General features: G+C 41.3%; 1 protein-coding gene across 4 annotated transcripts in view; it reads right to left on the reverse strand.

The window, feature by feature from the left end:
* Slc35b3 (solute carrier family 35 member B3) overlaps positions 1–12,825 on the reverse strand; it is a 29,016-nt gene extending 16,191 nt beyond the window's left edge. Inside the window, exons 1-3 of one of the 4 annotated variants that reach the window (XM_031358768.1) lie at positions 12,568–12,825; positions 7,564–7,851; positions 5,854–5,975 (exon numbers count right to left, since the gene is read on the reverse strand). In XM_031358768.1, coding sequence (XP_031214628.1) covers positions 5,854–5,975; positions 7,564–7,851; positions 12,568–12,612 — 455 coding nt within the window. In that variant the 5' untranslated portion in view covers positions 12,613–12,825. Of the gene's footprint in view, positions 1–5,853; positions 5,976–7,563; positions 7,852–12,162; positions 12,279–12,334; positions 12,532–12,567 lie in introns of those variants that run through there. The other 3 variants (XM_031358769.1, XM_031358771.1, XM_031358770.1) reach the window with 3 other exon arrangements.
* Positions 12,826–13,190: the final 365 nt, after the last annotated feature.

A 13,190-nucleotide genomic window follows, 5' to 3' on the forward strand; every position in this document is an offset into this window, starting at 1 on the left:
TTTCCTATGTTTTTCTTCTAATCCTTTTAGCAACACTTTGACCTTATTTTAGGAATAAACCTATCCTTTTTAAAAACTCCCTTTCTTAATATCTAATTTTGTTTTCGAACTTTCTCATTATTGGAAAAATCTTTTGTTTATTGGTTCTGAAATTTTTTGTTTTGTCTCTTGTGTTTTGTAATCCTCCCCTCCTCTTTCCTTCCCTCTCCTTACCCTTGCTTCTTCTCTCTTGTCCTTCTTTCTTATCTCACTCATTCACTATTTCCACACTTACAACAATCCTTCTTAATACGATAGCAATCCGCCGTTGGTTTGTGCCATTTTCAGTTTTATGTCCTTGATGATGTGTGAGCTGTATTGACTTTAAGTATATTTTATGCTCTTTGATGTTGTTGCTGCCAAAGCGTTTGTTCCCCTTTCAGAGTTGTCCTAGGTAGGGACTGAGCCTTCAAGAAAAGGCTGCTCAATCTGATAGTCTACGGATAGGACTGAAGGAATATTCAAACCAAGAGATGTGTTAAACAACTACAAAGAACACACACACACACACACACACACACACACACACAAACACGAGCGAGAGTGAGAGAGCGAGAGAGCAAGAGAGAGAGAGAAAGAGAGAGAGAGAGAGAGAGAGAGAGAGAGAGAGAGAGTGTGAGGGCACACAGTGTGATTTCAAAAGGCCCTAACTCAATTACTGAATTTGATGAGACTTCAAGAGTGTATTAGTCAAAATGATAAGTGACCTTAAAGAATACGCAAACAAGCTACAGGATAAAATCTAGGACTTGGAGTAAAGTCAGCAATGTAAAAAAATTGAAAAGAGAGAGAGTGTGGGGGGGGGGTAGGGGTGGGAACTCAGTAATATGGATGAAAAGTTGGGCAAGGGGGAAAATCAACAAGGAAATTGAGATTTTGAAAAAAGAAACTTGGAAATAAACTCAATGAATCAAATAAAAAACAATGGAAAGCATTGCCAACAAACTTGACCAAGAGGAAGAATGAGTTTCAGGGCTGGAGCACACAAAAGACAAAACACTGCATTTAAATACACATAAAGAAAACAATAAAGGGGTTTGACCTTAAAACCCAAGAATTTTGCAATCCAACCTAAGAACTGTGGGTAGAAACTTAGGCAGGAATGGCAGGCATCAGCCCATAAAACCATAGCAGGAAGTTTCACAGATCAAGAGAATGAAATGGACATCAAACACAAAAGCTCACTGAGAATGCCAAATGGACATAAGCAGATAAGAATGTCTCCATGGCACATAAAAGCCAGGGCAACAGAAACACAAAGAAACAAGATTAAAAGCTTTAAGAGGAAAACATCTGCTACCTACAGAGACACAACTATCAGAGTAACATCAGGCCTCTCATCAGTAACTTCAAGTCAGGAAATCATGGAATGATATTTGAGTTCAAGTGTGCTGACCCAGTTGCTATATTCAGTAGCATTATCTTTGAAAACTGATAAAGAAATACAAATGTTTGAAGATACGCACAAATTAAGGCAGTTCATGACTACCAATTTAGCACTCCAGAAGACAGTTAAAGGAATATTACACACAGAGGAAGATGCAAAAACACTCTCAATCATGAGAGAGTAAGGGAGTATGACTTCCACAGAGGAACAGATGACAAAGCAGAGCTCAGAAGGAATCCACCATGTCCAATGCAGTAAACCAGGAACTCTGGCAGGAGGGAGAAAGAGCAACAATCTAAGCAACACAACTACAGTGATTAGTACCCAATTTCTAAGAATGAATGACCTCAAGTGTAGAAGACTCAATAATGAAGAGACAAAGAAACCAATGTTTCTAAGAAGCACCTCTCCGGAGGATACCCACAGACTGAGAGTGAAAAGACGGAAGTTAGCCTACCAAACAAATGGAAACCACAAACAAGGCGTAGTATCTTGATAGCTGATAACTTGAAATCAAATCAGAACAAAAAGGTCAGCGTATTGTAATAAAGGGAACAACTGAACAGCAGTTCTCACTACTGTGAATAAATATGCACCGAACACTGGGGCTCAGGACTTCATACAGACATGAACAGGCATCAAAAAGTCACATGATGTGACAGGTGAGTGCAACGCAGTGGGAGATTCTATTGCCAGCTTACATCTTTACACAGGTCATTCAAATTAAAAATCTACAAGGAAACTTTAAACTATACCACTGTTCAAATGGATTTAGCAGATATATTTAGCTTTTTCTCAGAGAAGAAGGGCTGGCTCAATACACACAAATTAATGTAATACACCAAATAAATAATCTTAAGAACAGAACTCATAAGATTGTTTCAATACATGTAGAAAACAGAAAAGATCATGGACAAAATTCAATACTCCTTCCTGATTAAAACTCGTTAAGACAATAGGAACAGAAGACACATCAACAAAATCAAGGCTCTATATGACAAACCTATGGTCAAATGTGCTCAAAATCTTAGCTAGAGGGCCAGCAAGATGGCTCAGTGGATAAAGTCACTTGGTACAAAGGCTGACATACAAAGAAGAGAATCAAACCATCCTTATTTGTATAAACATGATCCTATATTTAAAGAACTTAAAGACTCCACCTGAAGATTCTTCATATGAATTTTATAAACCAAAACCAATCATGCTAAGGAAGAAATGAAGAAAATCCCACTTAACAACTCTTTAGAAAAAACAAACAAAACAACAAAAAGAAACAACTAACCTAGGAATAAATTTAACCAAGGAGTTCCTGAAAGACTGCTCCAAGGATACTTGTAGACAATGAAGAAAGAAACTGAAGATGACACTGGATTGGCAGAATTAACAATGCAAAAATAAGTGTATTACTACAACTGATCTACAGATTCAACACAATCCCATCATAATTCAAATGCATTTTTTTTACACAATTAGATAATCCTAAAAATCATTCGTCAGTGTATCAGAACTCAAAGCACTCCTAACAGAAAATACAATAAGGAAGGTATTGTATTATAAGGCCTTATTGATAAAAAAGGATGACAGTAGACTCCAAAACAGATATGGAACAACAGAATAGAAGAGATAGAAAGAAACATACAACTATACCAACTCATTTTTGACAAAGGTGTCAAAACATACAATGGGAAAAAGACAACCCCTTTCAACAAATGGTGCTAGGAAACTGGATACTCATGTAAAAGAAATGTAAAAGAATGACCAGATCTGCAATGTCCCCTGTGGGACAGTGAAAGGTAACCTGGTTCCTAGTTGAGCTAAGGCTAGAAGCCCCGGTGACCCTGAAGGTATGGTAGGCACTTTGCCTGATTCCCGGTCACCAGGCCCCTGTCACTAGCTGCCATAGCCCTCCATAGAGTTGTGGCCACCAGTCATGTAAGGACAACACTCCAAACCACTCCACAGGTAGAGGATATGACCTGTGGTCACTAGGCTCAAGACAGACCTCCATTTTAATGAGGTACCTAAAGACCTGGAGGACTTAGCCAATAAGCTTTCCTTCCCAGACCCTCCTTCCTGCAAAAGGTATTTAACCTCAGGCCCACCCGAGAAGTGGGGTATGGTTTTACTCATCCACTTTCTGCTATGACAATAAATGTCTTAAAACCATGGACTGCCTCTTTTCATCAGGATCCACCATGGGGAGTCATGGAGCTGCCCACATGTAGAAGGTCTCTCTGTGCTCCCAGCCATGGCAGCCACCAAGCCAAGCTCAAGCCTACTGCCATCAAGCCAAAGACTCTTCCCATGGGACCAGTCAAAGCTCCCCTACTTTCCCCCTTGGCCAGGCTAAATCCAGCTTGTAGACCCCCACTCCATTCTCAGCTCTTCTACAGCATCCAGCAGTGCCTGGGTGCCTAAGAGCCTGAGAACCAGACAGTGCAGGCCTCCTTGCAGGCTGGGGGACCCCTGAGCCGGCTCCAGTGGTCCTGCACCTCAGGCTGCACTTCCCCACCTCCAAAGCAATGTCCGGGGGCTGTCCTAGCGCCCGATACCCACATGGCGACAGCCAGTGTGGGGTAAGATTGCTCAAAATTCCCACATCCTACCTCCCCGACCAGCCAAGCCCTGTGGCAAAGCAGGACCCCTTAACCCTACACTCACCCTGCAGAGAAATGAATTAAAAATAGATCAAAGACCTTAATATAAGACGTGGTATTTATATTAATAGAAGAACTGTTATGGGAAAGCACTTCAAGATACAAGTGTAGGCTATGACATTAGCATGTAGGATAGACACTCAAGAGCAGATAAACATAAAATTAAAAACCTTTTGCCCAACAAAGACAGAGAGAGAGCGAAAGAGAGAGAGAGAGAGAGAGAGAGAGAGAGAGAGAGAGAGAGAGAGAGAGAGAGGGAGAAAGAGAGAGAGAGAGAGAGAAAGAGAGAGAGAGAGAGAGAGAGAGAGAAGAGAGAGAGACAGAGAGAGAGACAGAGAGACAGAGACAGAGACAGAGAGAATGAGAATATTTGTGTTAACTATACACCAGACAGGGGATTAATACTAAGAATATATTACTCTTTCCTCCCCCTCAATTAAGCACTATAAAACAAATCAGTCAAGAAATGGGCTAAGAAACTGAATACACAATCCTCAAGAGAAAATGCAAATGGCCAGGAGATATATGAAAACATGGTCAAAATCCTTAGCCATCAAGGAAATGCAAATTCAACCTGCTCTGAGAGTCACCTTCAACACAATTAAAATGTTACCAGAAAGAAAACACATGGCAGTAAGTGCTGGAGAGGATGAGAGGAAAGAGGAGTGTATATACACTGTTGGTGGGAATATAAACTGGTGTCAGCACTATGGAAATCAGTAAAGGGTTTTCTAAAAAAAACTAAAGAATAATATCATAGCACATGGCCCAGCTCTGCCACTCCTAATCTTCTGAAAGGATGACATGCTACAGAAATCCTTGCCATCCATGTCACTTTGGCTAACCCCAATAGCCAGGTAACAGAACTAGCCTAGACATCTAACAACCTATGAAAGATAAGAAAACAAGGTGTGTCTTCATAATGGTGCTTTATTTAGCCATGAAGAGAAGTGGAATCATGACATGTGCAAGAAAATGGATGGAGCTAGAATTCATTCCGTTAAATGAACTAGTGGGGAATCATGAAGCCACAGCCATATGTTCTCTCCCATATAGGGTATATGAGTTTATGTATGGGAGGTATTGAAAGTAGACAGGGACAATGAGGATGGAGGAAGAGATCTTAGGTGGGGAGAGGAGCAACCTGACAGGGTAATCAAACACCTGTGACACAGAAGCAGGAGAGAGAGAGGCAAGATCGAGGAAGGAAGATGTGGAGGCAGTGGGGGATGGGATGAACTAGAACAACACAGGATGACACATGTACACGAGAAAGCCAGAGTGAAACCCTTACTATTAATTGAAAAATAAAAAAAGAACACAGATCTCAATTACTAGGCACTTCATCACAATGTCAGCAGGATATAGCCCATAAAACATTAACTTTATACTTCAAAACTTTAGAAAACTCAATCCTGGCTTTTCATTTAACCACCCGTGATGCTGGTACATTTTAAACCTTTCACTAAGCATACACCTATTTGGGTCAAGTTATAAAAATTTGTATCTGAGCAATGTGTTTGAGGGAGTGTGCTCAATCATGAATTGACCTGAGCTCTAGTGTGACACTACACTTCAAACTTTTTTTCCAGTGCACAAAATAAATAGATTTATTATTTTAAGTCAGATGTAGTTTATAGTGATAAAGACTCATGAGCAGATGTTAGCAGAAAACAAGAGTTCATGCACATTTAGCAAGCTGACTTTTTTTTTCCCCAGATTCAACTGATGAGAGTGTTAACTCCCCAGAAAGCCAAGCACAGCACATACCTTCTTCTTTTGTCCTGAGTGAGCTGGAGCTCTATTAGGCCAAATATGGAGTAGAAGGCAAACTGCACTAAGGTAAGGTACCAGCCATAAGGCTTAAAGCCATCCACTGAAAAGATGAGCTCCTGATGAAGACAAGGAGTTTGTTAGGTCTGAGGCAGAGATGACTTCCAGTCAACTGTTATAAGCACATCTTAAAAGAGACTAAGCCAAACTCCCAACTCCACTCCACCCCCACTCCCACCAAATCACAAGGCTTCATAAGATAACACAGGCATGAAAATCAACAAAGAACTAAAATGTAACATTTTCTTATGCCTCTCCATTAGAAATTGTTTTTAAATAAAAATAAATTTTTAAAAAATAATTAAAAATAAATAAAACAAAATTAAAGTTGTCCCAAACAAAATTGGACCAATTCAAGTACCCAAATGAAAAGCTCATTTCACTAAAAGCCAGGCATCTATAAGCTCCTTTTCTACAGGAATATGGTTCACACTTCAGCATTTTCAAAATTATGTGTCAGATTTTATAAGAATCTTCCGGGGGCTAGCAAGATGGCTCAGCGGGTAAGAGTACTAATTGCTCTTCCGAAGGTCCTGAGTTCGGATCCCAGCAACCACATGATGGCTCACAACCGCCCGTAATGAGATCTGATGCCCTCTTCTGGTGCGTCTGAAGACAGCTACAATGAATAATGCTGGAGCGAGCAGGACAGGAGTGAGCGGGGCTGGCAGAGGTCCTGAGTTCAATTCCCAGCAGCCACACACATGATAGCTCATGGCCATCTGTTCAGCTACAGTGTACTCATACACATCAAATAAAATAAATCTAAAAAAAAAAATCTTCCTTGTATAGGAGATGTTTAATTTCCCTAAACACTGTGTGTGCATTTCTAACATGTTTGTTAGTTACTAATTAGCCATTTTAGCAAATCAATAAGCAGACATTGACCAATGCCTAACTCATTGTCTTTTTAAAAATCAATGCGCGTTTGGGTTGAGTTCCAGGAGAGCCAGGGCTATACAGAGAAACCCTGTCTTGACCCCCCCCCCAAAAAAAATCAGTGCGCATGTGTGTGTGTGTGTATGTCTGTGTTTGAGAGAGAGAAAGAGAGGGAGGGAGAGAGAGAGAGACAGAGAGAGAAAGAGAGAGAGAGGGAGGGAGAGAGAAAAAAGGAAAGGAAGGAGAGAGACAGACACACAGAGGCAGAGAGAGGTGGCTCAGAGGTTAAAAGTGCCTGCTGCTCCTGCAGCGGCCCAGGAGCAGTATCTATGCAGCTCACAGCCTCCTTTCATCCCAATTCCAGAGCATGTAAGGCCCTCCTCTGGCTTCCTAGAGCAACAGACATGAACGTGATAGGTACACTTACACATATGCAAGTAAAACACTCAGACACATAAAAAGTAAATGAGTATGTTTTTAAAGATATAACACACAGCTACAATTATGTATGATTCCTTAAATACAAGTTTACTTTTCTAATTTTAATTTCATAAGATTTCTTTCCAACTTAAGATATTTAATTTGCAGATTCTGATCTTTACTCTTAGCCACCCCTTTAGGAGGCTATTATTCTGTAAATATGTCAAGCTAAGAGTCACCTGGTAGCCCATAAATAAAAATATGGTGAAAATAAGTACTCAGAAACAACATGAACATTAAGTGCTAAAATAACTAACATTTTTATTGATAAATGACTACTTTTTTTACCTGTAAGTATCCATAAATTAGGTAAAATACAAAAACTCCAGCAACACATATAAGAAACTGTGTGAGTTTGTTAAACTTGCTGAGGTTCATGCCCAGCACCACGACGTCCTCAACTGACTTGATGTGCGGTGACATTGTCTGGGTTTTAGAGGGCACAGTGATGGAGACATACTTCCTGGAGTTGTTGAACTTGAGGTCCATTGTTTCTGCTTTGTCACATTCAAGGCCTGCAACCTTGTCTCTGCTCTTTTCCACTGCTGGGTCCTGTCTTTCCTCTGCTAGCTGGACCTAGAGTAGAGAATAGCAGTTATGGTAATCTATTTTGTCTATGAAGTATCGGATTCACATAATAATCCAAAGTACACTTTAAAATTTACAGATTTAAAGTTTACTTTTTGGATATCAGTGTTACAACCCACACCCCAGTCCCAACCAAGCAAATACAAGCCCCTATCCCCTACACTCATGCAGCACTGGATAGCATCATATTCATCTCCATAGCAACCAAAACTAGGACCACCTGTGGTTTGTTTATCATCTAGTATATATCAAATTCTAATAGAATGTAACATAGTTTCAAATTATAGCCAACCTTGTAGCGAATGAATATTTAAGGGCTGACATACAGTCTATTTGCTCCTGAAGTTTTAAAAATAAAGTGTGAGATTTAGCAACAACATTCCTTAGGCTAAAAGAAAAAAAAGGTGCATAGTCCAGGATGGTGATGAAGTGACAGTTCTCCTGCCTTAGTATTTTGAACACTATGGTTAAAAGCATGAGCCACTGTCATCACTAACAAGGCTCTCTTACCCTATGGAGGAAACTATCCCACTTTAACGTCTTTGGAATGTAAAAGGCACAAAATGGATCGTGTTTTTGTCAGCCAAAAAAAAGAAGAAGGTAAAGGCACAACTGATGACTGTTAGTTTCCCTCTGCATTGACATAAGTGGAAAATGATGAATTCCACATGTAACAGGAAGAGAAGTGTAGAATCATAGAGCACCCACAGGAAGGAAGGGCTGGCTATCTTCCTAGATAGTCTCACTGTTGGCATTTCAGGGAGCACAAATCCGAGGGCAAGACAGAACAATTTTGGCAAGGGGCTTCACTTAAAAAATATAAAAGAAACCATCATATGATAGTTTAAAATGACAAGAACTAGAGTCACTTCTTGGTGATTGCTTCTAGTTAGATGAGCTGCTGACATTAAGGAGAACCCATTAGTCATACCAATGGGGGCCAGGTTCTGTGTACAATCAAACTAGTAATAAATAAGCACCAAACATTTATTCTGTGGGGCACAAGTCCTATATCTGAACTTTATAAGTACTTTTATTTTGTGTTTCTTTTTCCTCTTTATTCTGCCTTCCCTTGCTGTGTCTCAATAATTTGTATCTTCATAAGATTTTTTTTATGCCATATTGTAGGACATCCATGAAACAGAATTTTCATGATAAGCTGTGTTTTAAATTGCCCACCTCCCACTGTTCTGTGTTTCGATACTGAGGAAAAAAATACTCTGGCCTGCTTTCTATGTGCACCTTGACACAGCACAGGGCCCTGTTTAAATAAACTTAGGTTCTGAACTTCTCTTCCCTGATTTCTTTCAATAAAGGGCCTAAACCACTCATCTACTCCTGAGTACAGCAGATTTCCAAATGCCCTCCTGTTGATGGTGCCTCTTCTGCTTGATGTCTTATTTCTTTGGGTCAGATTTAAGTTCAGTGTTGACATCCCCTCCCTCTCTGCTGTGACACCCTTCATTAATCCCTCTGGTTAGAAGAAGATACAAGCAAGAGCAAACCTTACTAGTCGCTGCACCTTCGTATCTGACATGTATTTTTTTTATCCATACCAGAGAACAAATAAATTGGCACACCTATGACAGCCACTCTCAAACTGCAGCTCACAGCACCCCTCATTTGGACACAGTTTTGAAGGGACCATGATGTTGGCAAACTTGACTAGCAAGACTGAGAACCCACAGAAGATAAGAACCGGGAGGAGACAATGACGCTACAGGTAGGCAAGCGTGCATACACAGAGTGAGTCTCATAAAAATCTCTACTTTTACTTTTTTCTAGAAGGCAACTCTTTCTTAACATTGCTCTCTTCAGAAATGTCTGTAGTTAAATAAAATGCCAAGTATATAGCATCACCTTAACTACAGCTAACGGTAGAAGAACGCACCCCACGATTTGGAACTTCTGAGGTCTGAGCTATAGAACCTCCTGAGGAATCTTGGGCAAAGCAGTGTCTCTGAGATTCAGGTTCTACATCTCTACTTGGCAAAGTAAAATGCAGTGATTAAAGAATCTCTGTGGAGTCTATGAGGTAAGTGTAAAAGTGCACACATAGTATGACAGCCAGAGTATGTTAGCTTTTATTATCCAACTTTTCAGAACCATTGCTTAAGTGGTCTCACTTAAGCTGACTCACCCTTCTGACATGAAGTAGGAAATGGGGAGCTGGATTTCCCACCTAGCTTGCCCTGCAAAAGTCTCTTCTGTCACCCACTATTACAAAAAAAAAAAAAAAAAAAAAAAAAAAGATTTTCTTGTGCTCTATTAAACATGTGACCAAGACCAACATCAGTCCACTCCATTCTCCTCTACCACTTCAACATTCCTACACAGTTCTTGGCAGCTTTCTGAGCTGTAGCTCTAGGCTGGATATGCAGGTAAATACCTTCAGGACTATCCTTTTAAAAAACCTGTCCAACACAATACCCATCTCTCCTGAATTCCCTACCAAGCACTTGAGGTGAACAAGGAAGTGGATTCACTGTCACTGCTAACATGATGTCTCAGTACACAAACCCTATCCTGTAAAGTCTGGCCATCAGTGTGCAGTTTTACCCTGCTTGGCAGTGGTCAGAAAGCAGGCTTAAGGGAAGGCCTCTGCTACTCCTAAACTCTCATCTCCAATGCTTGCAATCTCACTTTTGTTTCTAGTATTAATAATTGATATTGCTATCTAAAGAATCAGAGCCAGGACTGGAGCGATGGCTCAGTGGTTATGAATGTTTATTGCTCTTGCAGAGGGCTCAAGTTTGGTTCCTGGCACCTGTGTTAGAAGGTTTCCAATTGACTATAACTCTAGCTTCAGATTTCCATCAGATCCCTCTCATGCATATACCCACAAGTACATTCATGTACACACACATACACACACAATACAAATAAGCCTTAAAACAAACAAACAAATGGGAACAAAGTCTTTATGGTACAGGCGAAAAAGCCTAAGAATTTAACAACAGCCTGGGCTAGAAATCTTGTCTCAAAGCAAACAACCAACCCAAACAACCAAAAGCTCAAGAACAGGATTAAAAGTTTTCAAACCAAATAGTCAATATCTTGCTTTGCTTTAGAAATTCACAATGACCTCTGAAACTAAAACAGAAAGAAGTCATGAAAGTGGTTCGCTGCCTTAGGTCTCTTCTTAAAACTCAACAGGCACTTAGCACACTGAAGGTAGACATAACCTGTAAAATGGAGTTATCGGAAGGGCTTAGAGTAAGCACATACTGTGTGTACACACACACACAATCAGAAACAGGTGACGATGCCTTACAATGACACACTGAAATAAAAGCTTATTTCTTCATACAAGTCTGTGTGTCTATGCCCCAGATGGTAAGTGGAAGCCAGAAGGCAACTTCTGGGAACTGGTTCTGTCATTTCACTTTGTTGGTTCTGGGGACCAGGCTTGGCCTCAAGTGCTCCTACCTGTTGTGCCAGCCATCTCGCTGGCCTCACCTTAGCTCTTAACCTAGTCTTTTTCTAATGTGAAAGAGGAAAGCTTTCTATTACAAAGCTGGAATGTGAAGAAAACTTATCATGTGCACAGCCAGGCAAAGTCCCAGCTCCAAGGGTAATCTGCAACACTCTAGTAACAATCTTGTCTTCACAACTGGGTTCCAGGTGTGGGATAAGATCAAAGAGCGGAAAAACAAGATTGTGATTTCTCCCGTAACTTATCTCACAAAGGGTGAGAGACTGGTGATTTTGGAAACTCTTTTCCCCTCAAGGGCTAACATTACGATTTAAAGTAGACTTTAAGCAGAAGTAATGCTATCTAAAATACTTTTCAAATGTTGTCAGTGTCTTTTCAAATCTCAGACTATTTCAACTCACTTGTAAGAGAAACGTTAAACTAAAATTTGGAGTTTTGACAATCTACTGTGGAAGTAATGCAGGTGTAATTCATTAAAATACAAAATAAAAACAAAAACCCCAAAACCAAAAAAAAAAAAACAAAAAAAAAACCAACTCGTTATAGCAAACTAACAAAATCTTTCAGTGTTTTTCCGGAAGAAAAGGAAGAAGGGAAGAAGGAAGAAAGACACAGAAAGATAGACAAGGTAGAAAGGAATAAAGAAAGGGGAAGAGAATGCTGCAAAGCCCGAAAAAAAAAGAAAGAAAGAAAGAAGGAAAGAAAGAAAGAGAGAGAGAAATAAAGAGAGGAATATAATTCAGATGCAAAGCCCGAGAGAACATACAGGGATTTCAGCGACATAAACTTAAAAGCCCTGCAAGAACAGTTAATCCAAGGCAAATAGAAATAGACACCGGGTAACGGAGAGACCGGACACAGACCCGGAAGTGATGAACTGCAAAAACAGTCTCCGTGCACAGAGAGCAGGCTAGAGGAGGAGTCCGGGCGGGGGTTCTCAGGCCAGGAGGGGAGGATGCTCTTCCCGGAAGCGCGCACCCCCGACCACCCCGACGGCGGCGTCCGCCTTCTCTCTCGACACGGTGTGGCGCCCACCTGAATCCTGCCTGACGACGCCTGGCCGCGCGGCAAGGCCCCTTCCCAGATCCGCCGCTGTCACCTCCTCCGCCTCCGCCTCTGGTTCTGCTCCCGCGACGGCCACCTCGGCCGCCACCTCCCCGGAAGGTCTTCACACGCTGGACCCCCGCGCGCCACTTCCGCCTATGCGTATTTGTGCGCGTGCGCTGGCGCGTGGCCCCGCCCCTTCGCCCGCCCTCCGCTGTTTCTACCTCTTGCACCCGCTCCTCCGCGTTCCGAGGCTGGATTCTGTCCATCTTGGGGAGTCTACGACCCAGTTGACTTCACATCCGCGATCGTGAGCCGAGACGAGTGATGGAGGCCAAGTTGAGAATGTTTGAACCGGATCTAAGCAGCTTGAGGTTCCCTTTCCCCAGCCTCCGTCTTTTGATTCAAAGGAATGAAGTTGCTTCTCAACTCCTTTCCTGTCCCAGTTCACCGGACTCTCCGGTGGCCAAGGTGGACTGAAGAAACAGGGAGCCTGCGTCACATACCCTTACAGTGACGATGGTTTGTAATTGGCCAGAAATTAACCAGGATTGTGTTGACGGGCTACTCACTGCTTGGATCATAAATCCCTAGCTTGGAGTTTGATAAATATTATAAAATCTATGATATTTGATCGCCAAATATCATAAACTACCCCACATTGAGAGCTACACCAACAGTTACTGAGATACAATGAAGAAAATGCCAAATAGGTTTGGCAGTAAGGGTTATTACGATTACCATAACCGGGATAGTATTTGAGAGTCTTCTTTGATAGGAAAGGGAGTGAATAGTGTCAACAGAAACGTTATAATCCAGAGAGTTGCTTGTAAGTTTTAAAATGTCA

The sequence above is a fragment of the Mastomys coucha genome, unplaced genomic scaffold (assembly GCF_008632895.1).
Source record: "Mastomys coucha isolate ucsf_1 unplaced genomic scaffold, UCSF_Mcou_1 pScaffold7, whole genome shotgun sequence".
Lineage (NCBI taxonomy): Eukaryota > Metazoa > Chordata > Mammalia > Rodentia > Muridae > Mastomys > Mastomys coucha.